At 45.2% G+C, this 20,841-nt stretch overlaps 1 protein-coding gene across 1 annotated transcript in view; it reads left to right on the top strand.

Annotated features, from left to right (window-relative positions):
- The window catches only part of SMAD9 (SMAD family member 9), a 62,737-nt gene that overhangs the window by 38,550 nt on the left and 3,346 nt on the right, over positions 1 to 20,841 (top strand). The window contains exons 5-6 of the mRNA XM_077810322.1: positions 8,303 to 8,524; positions 17,933 to 18,189. Coding sequence (XP_077666448.1) covers positions 8,303 to 8,524; positions 17,933 to 18,189 — 479 coding nt within the window. The remainder of the gene's footprint in view (positions 1 to 8,302; positions 8,525 to 17,932; positions 18,190 to 20,841) is intronic.

Below are 20,841 nucleotides of genomic sequence, written 5' to 3'. Positions count from 1 at the left end.
TATATTCTTCAGAGCAGGAAGGCCTATTGTTCTTTTTCGAGTGCTTGTCCCTATGTGTATTCCACATGTGGGTATGCATTTGCACCATGCACCCGAGTCTGGAAATTCTTCAAAGCAGTGTCCGTTGGCCCGCACATGCACAGTAGATCTCCTTGTGCTCCTGGCCTAGGGTATAAGAGGGAGTGAGGGTTACGCCTCTCCAGTTCCTTCTTGCTGCCATATGGTCTGAGTCCGACTCATGTCCTCCGTCGCTCAGTTGTATAACCTGCAAAGAAAGAAAATATTTGTAAATAGTTATATATTTTAGCTTAGTAATTAGTAGTTAAATTTATAGTTAGCATAGAATATTTCTTTTCCCTGGTTGGGGAACCTGCTCCTCTGCTCTGGGACTATGCTCAGATTCCCAGGATTCAAGAATTGCATCTCCTGCCCTTGCTCCTTTTCCATCAGATGGAACATCAGCGTTGCCTGTATTGTCTGGGTGAGGCACATATCTCTGCAAAGTGCAGGATCAATCGCTTCTTCCCACCCAGAACTTGAGAAGCCTGTGAGCTTCGCCTACGAAAGCACGTGAGGGAGAAGGCTAGGTGGCTCTCATCTGTGCCTCTCCAAGCACATGCTTTGGAGTGGAGCCTTCAACATCTAAGTCCAAGGACTCTTCTTGTAGGGCTGCCCATGAGAGTAGAAGGCACTCCTCATGGGCACAACGACAGATTCCCACCGAGGACTGTCCACAAGAAACGCCCCTCCTCCCTGAGCCTGTCCAGGTGAGGTGAGAAGTTGCCTACGGAACCTCTGTTGACGACTCCCAGATTGGAGGACAAGGCACATCTGTAACAGTAGGCTTTGCCAGATCTGAGGTTAAGGAGGCAGCCCAGGCTTGTCATTCAGTAGCAAGAGAGGGATTTAAGCATTCAGTGACTCAGGTACCAGGACAAAAGATTCTGATTTTATTTGCATCTGTGGGGTCACAAAAGTTAGAAGTATTAATGAAAACAAACACCATTATCCAGGTTGTAGTGACGAAGATCAAATAAGGAATGAGGGGAGGGAGGAATGTGTAACACAGCAAGATCTAAGTCAAAATCAGGACTGATTTATTGACTCAATTTGGGGTGAGTTACTTACCCATCATAAAGCACTCTGTTCAGAGGCTTTAGTATTTCCATCTTTTTTTTTTTTTAATGTCACATTGCTGTAATACATACTTATATTTTCTGAATAATAAGTAGTGTCACTGGTGCACAGAAAGAGCTGTAGAGAAGGTCAGCTCTTCATCCCCATGCTCTGTGAGACCTAGTGAAAGCTGGGAGGGTTGGAAGCCCCCATCCCTATGCTAAAGGCTAGGGCATGGAACAGCTTTAGAGTCACTTTGCAACTATTCTTCTTCGAGTAGTGTCCCTGTGGGTTCTCCACTGTAGGTGTATCTGCGTCCCTGTGCCTCTAATTGGAGATTTTAGGTAGCCATGTCATAGAATCATAGAATATCAGGGTTGGAAGGGACCTCAGGAGGTCATCTAGGCCAACCCCCTGCTCCAAGCAGGACCAATCCCCAACTAAAGCATCCCAGCCAGGGCTTTGTCAAGCCTGACCTTAAAAACCTCTAAGGAAGGAGATTCCACCACTTCCCTAGGTCACCCTTTCCAGTGCTTCAAATGTGGTCTGCCTCAAGGCTATCTAGCACTGCGTGGGTGAACCCCCCCCTCAGTTCCTTATCGACCACCTTTGGCCTCCAGCTGAGCGAGCAGTTTTTTGTTTTTTTTCTCTCTACATCTTTAGCTTAAGTAGTTGTTGTTTTTGGTTCTTTTGGTTCTTAATAGTTAATGTTTCTGTTTACCCCCCTGGGCTAAAAGAAGAAAAAGAACTTTAGTTTACCTTTCCTTCCCTTGTGGGAGGATCCCCCTTGTCCCTCCCCCCCACCGCAGGGGTGTTGAGAGGTTATTCTAACTTCTCTTGGTTTAAAAAAAAAAAGAGGACAGAACATCTTTTTTCTGCATTCCTCACTGCTAGAGAGTGATAGCTCCTACCTCCCTGGGCATGTCTGGCTCTCCTAGCTTCAAGAGGTGCCTCTCCTGCAAGGAGTCGATTCCTGTAATAGCCAGACACTCTCACAGTGTCCAGTACCTGGGAGAGTCCCATATCCCTCAGAAGTGCTCCCTCTGCCACCAGCTAAAGCTGAGGTCTCGCAAGAACTGGGAGCTGAAGTTAAAAGTCCTCCTTATGGAGAAGGCACTTCAGCTGCCAGGGGACTCCGGTGCCAACCCCGGATCCTCCCCGGAGCTTTCAACTTCAAAGGGGGTAGAGACGCAGAAAAAACAGCAGATTCCCCCCATAAAGGCTCAAGGAGAAAGGGCTCCAAGCACCGTTGGCCTGTCAAAGGGCTTCCCCAGTGTGATTGGCCGCCTCAGTACTGGCAGCTCCGAAATGCGGTACCCAGAAGCATCAGGGTTCCTCCGCTGTGAGCTCAGCCGCACTGTCTAGAGAAGCGGGGGCTCAGGCTCCGGGGCAGTGGTCCTGCCCCCTGAGGGGAGAGACAAATACCGTATTGCCTCTAAAGGAGTGGCACCGAGTAAACCTTTGTTACCAAATTTGACAAAACTCCCATTTAGGGAGTGCTCTGCACCTTCACAACCATCGGTACCAGCAACGTATCACAGACCCTCTCTGTGGTACCGAGTAAGCCGATGATACCGCAAGAGTTCTGGTATCCTAGCGACCTGACGGTTGGTGAAGAAACACAATCACCATTACTCGGTATCGGGGCCCCGGTACTGAGTGCATCCCGGTGCCCGGAATCATCCTCAGCACCAGGCTGTATGCCACCAACATCTTGGTCAATGCCACCCTTACCCAGTGATGAGTCTGACAGTGACCAGAAGAATGTCATTTTCCTGGCTTCTTACCATGGCCCACTGTTACAATACAAGGGTCCTCAATTCCACTGAGCCGACCCACTATCGTGCTATGGGCCCCTTGGGGGTGTCTGCCATCCATGCTTTCCCTCGCCTATGGCTGTATTGGGATCCTTGGGCGACGTACACATCCCACATGTCAAGGGTGTCCATTGTCTCTCAGAGAGAATCCACCAAATGGTCCCCTCCGACCTCTCTGTCCAGAGCCCCTGAGCCAGTGGAGGAGGAAGCTTTGGAAGAACAGGAAGAAGGACTTGAAGGAGAAGCTACCCCTCCTGAAATCTCCTCCTCATCTTCACCAGACAAGGCTATAATGCCCCCCCCCCCCAATCACTCGGTGATGATTTTAAGACCAAGAGGGTGGCAGATGAGCTGCAAAGTCACCTGCAGGAGGTGAAAGACACATCGTAAACTGGTGAATATTCTGCACACTGCCTCATCATCCAGAATTGCCCTCCCAATTAATGAGGTGATTCTAGATCCTGCCAAAGTCATCCGGCAGACACCAGCCTCCATTGCACCAACCTGCAAGAAAGCTGACAAGAAGTACTACATCCCTCCCAAAGAGGCAGACTTTTTGTTTTAAATCTGCAACCTGACTCAATTGTAGCAGATGTGATTAATGCATGCGGCAGACAACATCATGTAAAGTCAACCCCATACAATCGACACTGGAAGAGACTAGATCTCTTTTGGAGGAAGGCATATTCATCGGCAGCATTGCAGTTTAGCATCGCGAACCTCCAAGCTGTCATGGCCAAATGTGATTTGATTAATTATGTGAAACTCAGTGCATTTGTGGAACATTTACCAGAGGTGCAGAAGGCGCAGTTTCAGGCCATTGTCGGAGAGGGCCAGTTAGTAACTAGAACTGTGCCACAGATGGCACTGGACACAGCTGATACAGCGATCTGCTCGGTGTCCATGGCAGTGGTAATGAGGCGGGCTTCCTTGTTACACCTTTTCAGTGTTGCCCAAAGAACTGTAGACGCCAGTGGAAGATCTCGCGTTGAAGGGCCCAAGCTCTTTGTGAATAAGATGTACTCTTCTCTCTACACCCTGAAGGATTCCCGGGCCACATTACGCTCTCTGGGAATCTACACTACAGGACAAAAGAGAAGATACAGCTCTCAACCACAGCAGAGGTCATGACCTCCTCAGTACCCATCGTCACAGCATGATTACAAACCGCAGCGCAAAAAGCCCACAGTACAAAAGTGGAAGCAGTCAGAACCCCAATCTGCATCCTCTCTTCCCGCCTCCGCTGAACACTTTTAATGGGTTGGTTGAGAGTCCAAATAGCTATTTCTTGCAACATCAGCTGCCTTCTACCTGTCATGTCCCGTTGGAAGTTGCCTGGTCCTCTTTCACAGCAGTTGGGACAATATCACCTCTGACAGATGGGTCTTGACAGATTATTTCGAAGGGTTATGCCATTTAATTCCCTTTCCCTCTTCAGGGACCCTTTTCATGAGAACCTACTTCACCACGAAAATAGACGTATTACACTTAGGGGCCATAGAACCAATCACGATGCAACTCAGAGGCAAGGAGTTATACTCCAGTTATTTCCTGATTCCCCAAGGCGAAGGGAGGGTAGAGGCCCATTCTAGATGTAAGGGCACTAAACAAATACGTAAAGGCACAGAAGTTCCAGATGATCACTCTAGCAGCCATTATTCCAGCTCTGGAGCAAGGAGATTGGGTTGCAGCCCTCAGCCTACAAGATACTGACTTCCACATCTCCAACCTCACGAGTCTCGTAGGGACAGTCCAGGCCATCCCCCAAACATCGGCCAGGAGCTTTCTGCAGCTGCTAGGTCATATAGCAGCATGAACCTTTGTCACTTCAAACACCCAGATGTTCATGAGGTGTGTTCAGATGTGGCTCAGTTAAGTCAATTCCCTGAACAGGGACAGACTACTATGCAGGGCGCTGATAGCAGTTTGGTTAACGTACTTTCTGGATAGGTTTCAAGCAGGTGTTCCATTTGTGCAGCCACCATCGACGCTGACTCTAACAACAGCTGCTTCCCTAATAGGCTTTGGAGCCAACCTATGTGACCGAAAGGTTCAAGGCAAGTGGTCTTCCACAAGAGTGGCCCTCCATATTGATTCTTTGAAGGTAATAGCAGTCGGGAACGTCTGTGCACACTTTCTGCCATTCATCAAAAATACCCACACAAAGGTCATGATGGACAATATGACCTGTATGTTTTACATAAATCACCAAGAGGTCGCCAGATCTCCCTCCCTCTGCATGGAAGCACTCAAACTTTGAAATTGGTGCATCCATCACAATGTGCTCATCTCAGCTATGTATCTGCAGACTGCAACAGCTGACAGTCTGTCGGAACTCACAACCACAAATAGGAACTGAACTCAGGTGCTTCACAACATATTCACCCTTTGGGGAACCCTGACTACAGATCTTTTCACTATTTACTGAAACAGGAAACGTCCTCGCTGCTGCTCCAGGGCTGGCCTGGGGACACATTCACTGGGAGCTGTACTCATCCTTCTATGGGACAGGGACCTTAATATGCCTTTCCTCCATTCCCTCTCATATCCAAAATCCTCTTGAAAATCCGACGGGACAAAGTGTGAGTTATTCTGATTGTCCCCTTCTGCACAAGACAAGTCTGGTTCCCTTACTGGACACACATGACAGTATGCCCTCTGGTTGCTCTTTGGCCCATTCCTCACTTGCTCTCTCAAAACAACAGGATGATCCTTCACCTCAATCTGTGGATCTTCCATCTCAGTGTTTGGCTCCTTCGTGGTTCCAAGACTTAGAGGTAGAGTGTTCCGACAAGGCGAAATATGTGTTGCTACACAGCCAAAAGTTGACCACTCAATGTACTTACCTACAAAAATGGAAACAATTCTAAATTTGGTGTCATTCTAATCACCAGGCTTTGTCCTCTCTCCCTCTGGTTTTAGACCTCAAGAGGTCAAAACTCTTGCTCCACTCCCTTCAGGTACATCTTGCAGCCGTAATGGCCTTCCACCATCAAGTAGATGGATACTTGGTGTTCGCTCACCTGCTGATGCATTGATTCCTTAAGGCATTGCTAATCTCTTCCCGCGTATGAGACCACCCTCTCTGACCTGGGATCTTAACCTAGACTTAAACCTCCCTTTGAGCCCATGGCAACTTGCTCTCTCTTTCACCTGTCCATGAAGACAGCATTTCTAATTGCCATCTCCTCACGTAGGTGCATAGGAGAAATTGCAGCCCTGATAGTACACCCCCTATTCATGGTCTTTTTTAAAGATAAAGTAACCCTGAAGCTGCATCCCAAATTTCTCCCTAACGTTGCCTCCTCCTTCCATATGAATCAACAGATCCATTCCCCTGTTTTTTTCCCCACAAAACTACATTGTGACAACAGAAAAGCTGTTCTGCATATGATAGATGTTAGAAGAGCACTAGCATTCTACTTGGACAGGACTAAGGACTTTCTTTTATTCACAGAAAGACACAAAGGCTCTGTGATATTGGCTCAGTGTCTATCTGAAAGGGTCTTCAGTTGCATTAATCTCTGTTATCAAGGACTCAACTTGTTGCCTCTGTCCGGAGTCTGTACGCACTCCACAAGGTCAATTTCTACCTTGGTTGCACTCTTTAAAGATGTCCCTATCTTGGAAATCTGCAGAGCAGCAACTTAGGCCTCTGACCACACTTTCACAGAACATTGTGATCACTGGAGATTGGGCCTCCGACGTCATCTTAGGCTCCTCAGTACTCTCTGTAGTAACAAACTCCACTCCGAAGCCCCAGCCCACCATGGGGGATACTGCTGTGAAGTCACCTACAGTGGAGCACCCATAGGGACGCTATTCAAACAATAAAAAGTTACTCACCTTGTGTACGTAAGGGTGATCCACAACCTGCCCTTCTCCCCTCTACTTCGGAGTTCTCAATATAGGGCTGTGTGGTAGAGAAGGAACTGAGGGAGGGTTCACCTACGCTGCGCTAGAAAGCCTTGAGGCAGACCATGAGGGAGGGAGAGCGCATGTGCGGGCTGAACAGACCTAAAATCTCCAATTAGAGTCGCAGTGGAGCACCCTTAGGGGGACACATCTTGAAGAACCAGCATTACTGCAGAAGGTGAGTAACTTCCTCCCTCTACGGCCTCTGGGCTACAGTAGTGACTACAGACCTCAGCTTGCAGACCTACTGACTTGTTCCTCCCTTAGCCCACCCCTTCACCCGTCTCAGAGACAACCACCGAGGAGCAGTGCCCCATGGAATCTGTGGTATGAGAAGTTCCTCTGCTCTGGTTTCCTATGGGCCTTCTCCTGAGTGCAGTTGTTATGATTGCTCCTGAAGTAGTGCACAGACGCCAGTTTCAGGGCTTCGCTGTGCTGAGCACTGTGCAACACATATATTAAAGGACAGTCCCTGCCCTCAAAACCTTACAATCTCAATTAAGACAGGAAATCACAAGTGCATGTAGCCGACAACTGGAGGGGAGGGAGGATGAGGGTAATCAAGCTAGGAACGTGTGGGTACATATCACACCCATGTGACAGCCACCACGTTTCCAGTCATCTTTCCTCTCCCCTCCCCCATCACAAATAAATACTCCCAGAAACATTAAGAAGATCACTGATCCCTGCTAGCCACCTGCCTAGCTACTCTCAGTTGGAAACATTTTGTACATTTCACAGCAGGAGTGGGTTTCACTGCTTTTTGGGTCTCAAATGCCCACGGCAGGGGGACAGGTTAATTAATGCTCATGGGACAAATAAGATTCAGTTCTAATAAGCACCGAGATGGATCCTTATCCAGACTTTGATTTTGCAAAACTTGGGGTTCCAGCAAGAACGGCCTTTTGTGTGGCATTTTGGCAGGCCATCCTGAGGTGTGTAAAAATTAAAAATAAGAAATAAAACAAAGGGTTGATACATGCAAAACCTCCTTGCTTGGCGTTAGGTTTAATCGCACGTTGCATGAAGGCTCAGCTCACTTTTTATTGTGAAACTGAACCAGTTTGCTCACTCCTGGCTCCTGTTTGTCAGAGATACAGTGCACATAACTGCCCGGGCACTGCAAATCTAACTCAACCTGGAAAGCTTCCAAGGGAGTGATTGGGCACAGTGCAGTAAAGAATTTAAGCACATGCTCTATTTTAAGCATACGAGTTGTCCCACTGGAGTTTCAGTGGGACTACTCAGATGCTTCCAGTTAAGCACATGCTCAAGTTCTCTAATGTTCTCCCTTTGGAAGCGCTAGTCAGCAAACTAAGAAGAAATGGAACCTGCTGTTGAGACTGCCCCTGACGAAAAGTGACTGATTAGATGGAGATCAGGTCTGAGAGTGTTTGGATAGAAAAACAAGCATTACTGTAACCTAGGCACCTGATTTATTTTATTTCCTACAGACTTTCGACCTGTTTGCTATGAGGAACCCCAGCACTGGTGCTCAGTTGCCTACTATGAACTCAACAACCGAGTAGGGGAGACTTTCCAGGCTTCCTCTCGGAGTATTCTTATAGATGGATTCACGGATCCTTCAAATAATAGGAACCGATTCTGTCTTGGACTGCTCTCTAATGTCAACAGGAATTCAACTATAGAAAACACCAGGCGACACATAGGAAAAGGTAAGAGCAAATTCCCTCTTATTGGTGAGGAACAGAGCTTGGAAGAACGTCCATTGTCTAGAACTAGAAAAGTCTGTCTGTCTGTCCATTTTATCTGTCTACCTAACCAACATGAATGTAAAGCCACCTGCTTGGCTTCTTTCTGAAGCAGTAGATGAGGCACTGGTTCTTTACTGGGAAGAGGGTAGCTTTTTACACAGGCTATTTACTTGGCCTATATGAAGCCCATAGTTAAAAACAAAACTTTGCTCTAACTTGGAAGTATGTGTTTTCATTTGTATTTATCAGAACTTCTGGCAACTGCGAATATTGCCATTGAAATGTCACTAAGAAAACAATTATTGATGCCTTGCTGCTGGTTTTTCTATCACCAAAAAGCAGGTGGAGACAGACAACACACTAACTAGCTGAGCCATAAATTTAGATAGCACTGCTAAAGTTTCCTCTGTTGCTTTTTTTCTCTGGCAGGTTAAGGAAACCAGTCCAGTCTGATTCTGTGTTTCTGGGAACTTTTACTAATTAAATCTAAGAGAAATCTAAGGTTCTTTTTCAAGTAGTTGCCCACATTATTCCACTTCTGGTGAAGTGCACATGTGCTCCATACACACAAAACTGAATTCTTTTGGCCAGCAGCGTCCATTGGGTCCATGCCTAGACTCTGTATGCCCTCGTCTCCCCCACCTGAGGCCAGAAAGAGCAGAGCAGGTCCAGCCGTCCTTCAGTTCCTTGTGATCGCCTGTGGCAGTAAGACAGAACCCCTGTAGTGTCCACTTCACTGTACATTGTGTGACTTTTTTTCTACTTGTGTATATAAATTCATTGTAGATAATGTCATTAGTATAGTTGTTGTTTTTCTCTTACACCTGCTAGCTTTAAAACAATCACTTTTTTTTTATTATTTTTTTAGCGTCCTTAGAGGCTTCTCTGGTACCAAGATTTAGCTGCTGTAGCTGAAACAAAATCCCTGGAGTTCAAAACTTGCCCCTCCTGTGATGCAACTATTCTGCTCAATGATGAGCATTTTAGATGTCTTTTTGCCTTGGAATCATAGAATATTAGGTTTGGAAGAGACCTCAGGAGGTCATCTAGTCCAACCCCCTACTCAAAGCAGGACCAATCCGCAACTAAATCATCCCAGCCAAGGCTTTGTCAAGGTGGAGATTCCACCACCTCCCTAGGTAACCTATTCCAGTGCTTTACCACCCTCCTACTGGAGAGTGGCACATCCCCATCAGATTCTCAATCTGCCCTCCCCTTCTCCAAGAAGACACAGAAGGCTGCTACTTGCTGCAGCTCATCTCTGTTAGCAAGTTCCAAATTGGGTAAAAGTTGTCCAGTCGCCAGTATTTAGTGGAAACCTCTGGTCTGTGGCAGCCAGGTTGCTGGTCACCTCTTTGATCTGTCTTACTTTTCCTCCCTGGGAGCTTGGCATCTGGACATCCCAGTTTGCCTGGAGTTTTTGCAGTTGTTGCTCCAACGGAGATTTGACAGCTCTCAGCCCTTTCTGGGAATCCTCCAGATGCTGCTGTAATTCGTTTTGTGAAGTTTCCAGGTCTTGTTTTAAATTCCTTTGTGAAACCTCCAGCTCTGGTTGTAGGTCTTGTTTAAAATCCCACTGGACATTTTTGATTGAGCAAATACCTCCTTTATTTGTTCCGTCTTGGTTCAACAGAAGTCCAGCTCACAGTCTCTCTCTCCTTGGAAACTGGATCCCGCACTTGGCATCAGTGTGGCCCTTTTTCAGCCTGAGCGGCTAGTCACATTATGGGGCCCGGGGGATGTTCCAGCTGGAAGTAGAAGTTGATGGATTCTGATATTCTCTTTGATGCAGTCTTGTTTATTTATTAGGAATGTACAAAGCCCCCCTTCTCCGAATGCAGGAGGAAACCAGAACAAAAGGAACAGTTTCTTAGTTTACAGCTCCAAGCCTCTTCAGCCTACAGCCCAAAAAAATCTCTCTCTAGCTTTTTCCAGGGTCACATGGTGTTCATAGGCTACTGCAGGGATGGCCAATCTGTGGCTCCAGAGTCGCATGCGGCTCTTCAGAGGTTAATATGTGGCTCCTTACCTAGGCACTGATTCTGGGGCTGAAGCTCCAGATGCTAACTTCATGTGCTGGAGGGTGCTCACTGCTCAACCCCCTGCTCTGCCCCAAGCCCTGCCCCCACTCCACCCCTTCTCCGAAGGCTACTGCCCCTTTCCCTGAGCCTGCCATGCCCTCACTCCTTCCCCCTCCCCCCCATAGCCTCCTGCACATGTGAAATAGCTGATTGCGGTGGGTGGGGGAAGTGGGGAGTAGGCACTGATCGGTGAGGGCTGTCAGCCTGTGAGAGGCACTGGGGGCTGGGGAGCGGATGGGGGCTGCTGACGTATTACTGTGGCTCTTTGGTAAATTCTGGCTCCTTCTCAGGCTCAGGTTGGCCACCCCGGGCTACTGCTTGGCCGCCTTGCTTTTTTGCCTCTCTCTCTCTCGCTCTCTGTTCTTGTCTTTTTCAGTTGTATATCGCTTCTGCTATTCCCGTCCCTCCCCCATATACACCTACCCAAAACAATACTCCGCCAAAAGCTTTTGGGTGGGTTCACACACTCCTTGTATTTTAGGTGAGGGTTTATGCTCATAGGCATGTTAATTGAAGGGTGAGTTCACACCTATCAATCTCAATGGGGGTTTAACTCAACCCACAATAAGGTTTCCCCCAGCTCATAATATCTTCCTGCCACTTCTGTGACCAGCAAATGGATCAGCAGTTTTAATCTTCTCAAAATAAAACAAAGCATGGAGTTTTGGATTTCCTTCTCCCTCTTCATAGACCACTGCTTTCTTTTTTGTTACTTCTCTCTCTGAGGGGATCTGAGTAATAGGGACATTTTAATGCCTAATGCCAGCTCTGATCTGGTCCCGTAGGCACCAAGGCTACATCTACACTACCACTTTTGACCCAGCTACTGCCACTCGTGGAGGTGGTTTTATTATGTTGATGGGAGAGCTCTCTCCCACAGGCATAGAGCAGCTACACAAGTGATTTTACAGCGTCGCAGCTGAATCGATACAGCTGTGCCGGTGTAAGCTTGCTAGTGGAGACATGGCCTAAGGCTCAGTTAAAACAGGCTCCTAGCATCTACTGAAATCAACAAAAGTTAGAAGCCTAAATGCCTTTGTGGATTTGAGCCTAATGATCTTCTGTTCTGTGACTGGTCCTCTTCCTTGTTCGCAGAACCGTGAGTCAGCACAATTCTGTTTCTGTCTTTGCCACAAAGTCACTTGGATGAGTTGCTGAAACTCTGTGTCTGGGTTTCCCCTCCATAAACTGAAATAATAACCCTTATCTAACTGACATTAGTTGTCTGAGGATTAAGTACAGATGCCCCCCGACTTACGCAGTTGTTCCATTCCGGAACACCATGAGTAACTTGAATTTTGCATAAGTTGGAAATGTACACCTCATGCGCAAAAAAAAACCCCCTCCTATTTCCTATTGCTTACGGAACTTTTTCCATAAGTGCGGATTTGCGTAAGTTGGGTCTTGCGTAACCCGGGGAGCGTCTGTATTTAGAGTCTGATTGGCACTTAGAAGATCTAAAACAAAGTATGAGCAATGATGTTGACACTTAGTCTTATAAAAGTTTTGATATAGGTCACTGATGCATTGGCAGGCCAATGGCAGAAACAGGGAAGAAACAGGAAACTTGGCTCAGCCACAGAAAAATAAGCAACCCAACCTCTACTATAAGTGTTTCCAGGAGAATTCTAGCCTTTTAAATAGTGTCTCCTTTCCTGACTGGGATCCAGAATAATCAATAAATGTACATGCCCCTGTTCGTATAATCCCAACTGCCTCTATTGCAGTGTGCATTTGAAGAAATAAACAAACTCTGAAGTGTTCAGTTATGGATTTCCCCCTTCCATTGGAATAGCTTCTGCTGGAGGACATAAAACAGCCAAATTGAACTGGACTGTTCCCTGCTGAAGATACACTCAAGATTTTTGAGGTTGTAATTTATTTAGTTGCAGTAGTAAGTGTTGGTCAGAAGCTTACATTAAGCAATGATCAGCTAAACTACATTTATTTTTTTTTTAAATGAGGGTCCAACAGAATACAACTCTCAGTGGCCCTAACCAGTTCCCAGTCTCAAAACAATATTTTAATTATCTCTAATTCAGTCTTAAACTGATTGAAATGGTGAAGGCCTAAACCAAGTAACAAATCTGATATGCTTGGTACAAAAAACAGCATATCTGAAGGCCAAATGCAGGGATGCCATTCCTCGGCCTCCCGGCTTTCTACGTATTGTCCTTTGGAACAGTTAAGATGTTGTGTTGCTTCATGAAACCCCAAATAGTTGTTATTTCTTTTTGAACAGTGGAAATGAGATAGTCATCCAGTTCCAGTTTATTTGAAAATAAAGACAAAGACTGTATATAAACATACTCTAATATAGTAGTGTGTTGTAGATCCATAAGCAGCAATTTTGCTAGGCCTCTCACGGTTAAAATTCTCATTTGAGGCCGCTAATTCCTATGAGTTTCTGCCCAAAGGGGAAGAACGGGAATGATCTCCAGAGCAAGAAGAAAATGTGGTAAACACTAGTGGTTCTCATCTGTTCAGATTTGAAGATCTGTCTGTGTTGATTAAAAATCCTACAACCTTACATTAGCTTTCTTCCTTTGAGTAGATTCCTAATTGTCCATGGAAGATCCTGGTCCAGCTGAGACTCTCTTTATTTCTCTGCATTTCCCTATTCATCCAACTTGAAAGGAAAATGCCCAGAAGGAGTGGAAATGCCCTAAGCACAGGACTGTAGGACAGGACTAACGATTCATAGTTCCTAAAGCATGTCAGATAGACAGATGAAAGCTGTTGAAATGGATACAACTATCTCTTCTGTTAACAGAAAAAACAGTGAGTAAACAAGATTAGATCATTAGGATAAGTGTATGTAATAGAACTGTCATCCAGTGTACCAGCCTGAAACTGTTTCCTGGAAATACCACATCAAAGCAAGTAATAATCCAGAGCATAGTGCAATTATCTGCTAGAAATTGGTCCAATTTCATCAGTCAAACTTCAAAGACAGACGTGAGGCTTCTGATCTATTTACTTTGTAGTACCGAAAAGATCTGGAGGATTCTAGGGTGCTGGATCTCTGGGATCTGAAGAGATGAACGAAATCCCATAAAAGCATGGGAACTCCTGATTTGGGGATTCTGGAAGTGAGTGCAGCTGACTGGTTGTCATTGAAGGTGCTTGTCTCCGGTGAATGCACACTGGAGAAATGGAAATACTTTTGGCATTTTAGTTTCATCATATGCATATTTTTTTGAAAAATCCACAAAAATAAAATAGTGTCACCTAAATTTTCAGAAGTGACTTACGAGTTTGGTTGTCTTTCATTTTGGATATTCAGTTTGAGATACCTTTTAAAGGGATTTGATTTTCAGAGGGTGGGTGCTCTGCATTTTCTGAAATCAGGTCCTTTAAGTTGTCTCAAGTTGGGCACCCAAAATTACTAGTATCTGCTGAAAATTTAAGCCACAGTGAATATTTTTATTTCTGGTTTTCTCTTCCTGCCCTGAGGCTAGTCAGTGGCAGTGTTCTCGCTGTGTCTGCCTATATCACATACTTCTATTGTCCCATCACTGTAGTGTCTGAGCAGCTCACTGTCAGTACATGTGTTTATCCACACAACACCCCTGTTGTTCCCACTTTACAGATGGACCAAAAAAAGAGGCAGAGAGGCTTGTCTTCATTGCAACAGATAGCTCCACTGTTACTACACTTGAGCTAGCTTAGCTTGAGTGAGAGCAGCAACACTGTGATCTAGAGATTAACTCTAGCTAGTGCCTGTGCAACATTAATTTGGCTTCCTTGTGCATGTGCATTATGATACAGTCTTTAATTACATGATCATATAGTGTGTTTTCCACAGAACCCATCTCATTCAATGCCCAGACTGGACCTGCTCTGGAAATGAATCAGGGCTGTGTAGTGAAGGCAACCGTTTGTATGACTCCTGCTTCATTTATTGCCAAAGTTGGAAAGTGTGTGGTGAATGAGGCAGGGGACTACAGGAGAAGAAAGTACTATATAATACTTAGTAGGGCTGTCAAGCAATTAATTTTTTTAATCATGATTGATTGTGTGATTAAAAAAATATTTATTTAAATATTTTTGGATACTTTCTACATTTTCAGACATATTGATTTCAATTACAACACATAATACAAAGTGTACAGTGCTCACTTTATATTATTTTTATTACAAATATTTGTACTGTAAAAAAAACAAAAATAGTATTTTTCAATTCACCTAATACAAGTACTGTAGTAAAATCTCTTTATCATGAAAATGCAACTTACAAATTTAGAATTATGTACAAAAATAACTGCACTCAAAAATAAAACAATGTAAAACTTTAGAGCCTACAAGTCCACTCAGTCCTACTTCTTGTTTAGTCAATCGCTCAAACAACTTTGTTTACATTTGCAGGAGATAATGCTGCCCTCTTCTTGTTTACAGTGTCACCTGAAAGTAAGGACAGGCGTTCGCATGGCACTGTGGTAGCCAGCGTCACAAGATATTTATGTGCCAGATGCCTTAAAAATCCATATGTCCCTTCATGTTTTAACCACCATTCCAGGGGACACATGTCCATGCCGGTGAGGGGTTCTGCTTGATAACAATCCAAAGCGGTGTGGACCGATGCACATTCATTTTCATTATCTGAATCAGATGCCACCAGTAAAAGGTTGATTTTCTTTTTTGGTGGTTCGGGTTCTGAAGTTTCTGCATGGGAGAGTTGCTCTTTTAATTCTTCTGAAAGGATGCTCCACACCTCGTCCCTCTCAGATTTTGGAAGGCACTTCAGATTCTTAAACCTTGGGGTCGAGTGTTGTAGCTATCTTTAGCAATCTCACATTGGTACCTTCTTTGTGTTTTGTCAAATCTGCAGTGAAAGTGTTCTTAAAACGAGCAACATGTGCTGGGTCATCATCCGAGACTGCTATAACATGAAATATATGGCAGAATGTGGGTAAAACAGAGCAGGAGACATGCAATTCTTCCCCAAGGAGTTCAGTCACAAATTTAATTAACACTTTTTTTTTTTTTTTAAACAAGCATCATCAGCATGGAAGCATGTCCTCTGGAGAATGGTGGCCGAAGCATGAAGGGGCATACGAATGTTTAGCATATCTGGCACGTAAATGCCTTGCAGTGCCGGCTACAAAAGTCCCATGAGAACACCTGTTCTCACTTTCAGGTGACATTGTAACTAATAAGCGGGCAGCATTATCTCTTGTAAATGTAAACAAACTTGTTTGAGCGATTGGCTGAACAAGAAGTAGGACTGAGTGGACTTGTAGGCTCTAAAGTTTTGCATTGTTTTGTTTTTGAGTGCAGTTACATAACAAAAAAATCTTCATTTGTAAGTTGCACTTTCACGATAGAGATTTTAGTACAGTACTTGTATGAGGTAAACTGAAATACTCTCGATTACAAATATTTGCACTGTAAAAATGATCAAAAAATTTAAAATGAGCACTGTACACTTTGTATTCTGTGCTGTAATTGAAAATCAATATATTTGAAAATGTAGAAAAACATCCAAATGTATTTAATCAGTTGGTATTCTATTGTTTAATAGTGCGTATAAAAGGGAGATTAACCGCAATTAATTTTTTTTAATTAATCGCGTGAGTGAACGGCAATTGATCGACAGCCCTAATACTAAGTACTCTGAAAAATCAGGTGCTAATGTCTCAAATGGGGCACTCAAAATTAGTGAATACATTTGGTGTTAATCTATCTGTCCCTCGGTTCCCCGTCTGTAAGGTGGAAATTCTACCCCCTCCTCTCTCAGAGTGTTTGGAAAATTAATTAATTTAATATTTTTAAACACTCAGATGCTGCAGGAAAAACACATGAGGAAATTAATACTGTTGTCTTTGTAGCAGGGTTTGAGTAGTGTAAATAGGGCAGGGACCACCCATTGAACAGTGAGGATAAAACAAACGGTTGAATGGCTGCTCAGTAAGAAAGTACCCTCCACTCCGTGTACTGAATGAGGTATATCCAGTGTGCAGGGGAAGAAATTAAGACTGCGCAGGCAACCTTAATTCTGTCATTTCCTAACTTTGTAGTATGCTTGATTTTGCAACCTTAATAATGGGCTTTTGGTGTAGTTTTTTGGTATGGAATAGAATTGTGACATAATTCACTGAAAGGTTTGTTCTGTGCATGATATGTTACATTTAATGTGTATGTATGTAGGTGTTTATATGTATCAGTAGCAATATTTTATTATTTTGTATAGGAAATCTGTGACTTTACAGTAACTATCATTAGGGTGAGATACAGGAATTACATGGATGGAATAATAATGGGCTGGTTCCTGTATGTAGGACTGCATGTCTGTCCCTCCCCATCAGTCTCCAAGGGAGGCCATGCCCCTTTACTCCCAGGCCCCTGGCAAGACCAGGGTTGCTGGGGGATTAGCAGTCTGAGGCCCTGGACCTCTAAGTAGGGCTAGGCAGCAAGAAGTCCAGGGCTCTGGCCTCAGGCAGGGCAGAGAAATGAGTGATCTAACAAGCTCGGCGCTCAGACAGGGCAGAGTAGCTAGCAGTCTAGGGCTCAGGCCTGCAAACAGGGCAGAGCACCAGTCTAGGGGCTCAGGCCTTCAAGCAGGGTGGAGCACCAAAGAGTCTGACATCCTAGCTCTGGCAAATGGCAGACAAATGCAGGCCTCTTGGCCTAAAGTGGGGAGGCTGCCACCCTAGGGTGGGGTTAGCAGTAGGGGGGACCCAGGCCCACCCTACTCCACTGGGTTCCAGCCAAGGGCCTTAACATTGGCAGATGGTTCCGCCAATGGGTCAGCGGTGATCCAGCTGAAATACGCTGACCTGGGTTCAGGTAACAACACAACTGGACTGTAGTCAGCTGTCCCTGGGCTACTTCCTATGCTCCCTTTGCTGTGTACCTGTGTCTTGGGGTTGTCCTCCATACCCCCAGAATATGTCACCAGCAGCAGCTCCTCCTCGGTTCATCCTGGTTGGCTGGCAGCTCTGGCAATCCTGCCGAGTTAGCGCGGTTGAGGTCCTCTTCAGGCTCCCATTCGAGCAGCAGGTGGGACGCATCTGTCTCCTTTGGTGGCTCTAGCCGAACTGAGCTTCATACTTCCTGGCCTGCCCTTTATACTTCCTGTCCTACCCCTCTGCTTTTGGCAGGGTGGGCGTGGGTGTCCTGGCTCCGCCCACCAAGGTGTGGACGGGGGTTCCTTCCAATCAGTCTCTGAGGGAGACCACGCCCCCTGGCTACACTGTACAGAAGTAAAGTAGCCAAAGTGTAAAGCCCTGATATAATATATGTCAAGGATTACAGAGAAATAACTCGTGGGTTTTGTTCTTTCAAGGTGTCCATCTGTATTATGTTGGTGGCGAGGTGTATGCAGAATGCGTGAGTGACAGCAGCATTTTTGTACAGAGCCGCAACTGTAACTATCAGCATGGCTTCCACCCAGCCACTGTCTGCAAGATTCCCAGCGGCTGCAGCCTCAAGATTTTCAACAACCAGCTCTTTGCCCAGTTGCTCGCCCAGTCAGTCAACCATGGCTTTGAGGTGGTGTATGAGCTGACCAAGATGTGCACTATCCGAATGAGCTTTGTTAAAGTAAGGATTCCTTTTCTTCTGTTGCCTTTCTGGAAAGAAAAGGGAAATCCCTGGGATCAGTTAACTGTGTTGATATTTTACAATAGAGTTTTTTGTCTAGCCACTAACATAAAAAAATGTATTAATGCTCCTAAACAATTCACAGTCTGTAGTTGCTGTAGAATGAAAGTGATGGGGCCTAGCTGTGAGGTGCTGAACACCTTCAGTTTTCATTGAACTTGATAGGAATTGATGGTGGTCCACACATTTCTGATCTCTCACTGCAAGGAATGAAGAGAATCTCTTCAAAGCTGTTCATCCATCCCAGCCGTGTTCAGCTAGTGAGTTAGTATCTCCTTATGATCAATAGTATTGAAGATAACTGCCCATTGCCCACTGACTTGAGACTGTTGACCACTGAAACTATTGCTTTTTTGGGCCATGGTCTGGTCTAAAGCCAGACTAACTGCTCTCCAGAAACTTGGAATGTATCAGATTCTGCTAGAGTTGACTTTTTTCTACTATCTTCTCAATGCCCTTTCCCAGCAAGAGGAGACTAGGGCCAGATTTTCACATCTAGGTCCCCAAAGTCAGACTCCATAATCCGCATTTAGGCGCCTAGATAAAGATGGGATGATTTTCAGAGTGCCCGTCATTCCCATTCAAAATCATTTGAAGTTGGGGTTGCTCAGCATCTCTGAAAGCCAGCCCATTGCTGTTAAGGTACAGAGTTGGAAGCCTGACTTTAGGCACCCAGGTTTGGAAATATCGACCTAAGTGAAAAATGGAAAAGCTTAGGAGCAAGGGATAGAATACAGAACCTTTTGAGCTCTGCCGGCAGCTTGTCCTCTCATTTACAATTACAGTTTATAACCTCACAGGCCCATCCATCTCCCATTAGTTTGTCCTGACGAAGGCCATGTCTACATTATGCAGGATTTAACGACACGGCTATGTTGACGCAGCCGTATCTCTAAAAGTTTGGCAGTGTAGCTGCTGTTTGTCAGCTCTTTTGCCAACAAAATCTTTAACATCTCTGTTAAAGTTTAACATTGCTGAACGACAAAAGTTTTGTCTTTTAATTGCTAGTGTAGACATAGCGTAAGAGGAGCCTGGTAACTTTCAGGTGGTTGAACAAACCTCTCCCAGTGCTTCTAGAGCTTATGATTGCAGTTCTGGGAAAAAGCTAACCACAGAGGACTGAAAGTTTTTTCTCTTCACTTCTTCAGCTCTGGAAGACTCCCTCAGTCTAGTTGATCTTGTTTGTAATAACTGACAGGTCTTTGCAGCTTTATAAAGAAGTGATGCTGTCCAAATGACTGCAGTAAGCTGAGTGTATTTATGTCAGAGGGGACAGGGCTTTTGGGCCAAGAATCAGGACTGATCTGCTTAGAATGAATATCAGCAGGCTCAAACCCCCCCTCTCCCCCCCCGAAAAGTGTCTGAAGAGCTTCCTAAGTGCAGACCTTTCCTACAAAACCTTAAGGACCAAAGTCCTGTCTGCATTTTGTGGACATTAAAAATCCCCTGGCACTTTTTTCCTAAGCGTGCAAGCCAAAGTCTCCCAAGCCATGATCTGCACTGTTATGCTGTGTTCCAGTTTCGGAAGGAATTGAAGTCTTGTACAACTCAAGCATTAGTAGCGAAAACAGTGCTCTTTGTTGGAAGACATGAATGGGCATGTTTGTTCAGGAAGTGCATGCAACACCTTCATTATCTCAGTAACTCACTGGCTCTCTCTTTGATGTGTTATCTGGAATCAAACCCGAGTGGCAGGGAATGCTGTTGTGTTTTCATGCTGAACCAGACTGCTCCCATGTTATCATCTTGCTTTGTTGAAACAATTGTAAACATTATCACTCTTTTGGCTCCCTATCCTCAATGTGTGAGAAGTCCATTTCTAATCTTTTCAAACTTCATTGCTCCTTTTTATTTGTTCCTTGGAAAACTGCTTTGGGAGTCCTCGTATGGTCATTTTTGTCGCAAAACCTTGTCCTCTCCTCCACTGGGGACAGAGGGTGCAAGCAACTGCTTTCTGTCCCTTCTTCCCCCAGTGCACCCATGCAGCAGCTGGTTAGGATTACAACGTTGTGCATCCTTGAGTGCTGTTAACTGTAATAATACTAAGAACATATAGAACGCTTTTCATCTATAGATTGTGATGTTCTTTACAAAGATGGGTATCATTTTCCCTGTTGCAGATGGGGAAACTGAGGCACGGAGAGGTTAAATGAGACATCCACAATCACACAGCTTGTCAGTATCAGGAACAGAACCCAGTCTTCTGACTCCCAGTTTGGTTCACTTCCTCTTGGACTACACTGCCTGAGGTCGCAGTGCTAAAGAGAGGACCTGGAAAACACTTACCGTGGTGCTCCGCAGCTTGAAGGGACTGCATAGCTTGTTCATCTAGGGCATGGCCAACCCCCAGGCTCCCTGCATGTAGGCTGCTGTTGACAGAACCTGCCAGGAGGGGCCTGTGCTTCTCCTACTTGGAACCGCCAGTGTGGACTTCTGCTGAGTTCATTGCCTCCAAACCTCTGAGCCATTTGCTCTATGCTGGCAAGCAGGCTCTTGGACCCTCCACTTAGTCACTGCCATCCCCATCGCAATCATATGGCACAAGACAACAAGGTTAGGATTTTGCCCGTAGTTTTGATTGCACTCCCTTTC

Source organism: Eretmochelys imbricata, chromosome 1, assembly GCF_965152235.1.
Source record: "Eretmochelys imbricata isolate rEreImb1 chromosome 1, rEreImb1.hap1, whole genome shotgun sequence".
Taxonomy (NCBI): domain Eukaryota; kingdom Metazoa; phylum Chordata; order Testudines; family Cheloniidae; genus Eretmochelys; species Eretmochelys imbricata.
The sequence above is the reverse complement of the archived record's forward strand: the minus strand, read 5'-3'. Positions and strand labels throughout refer to the sequence as shown.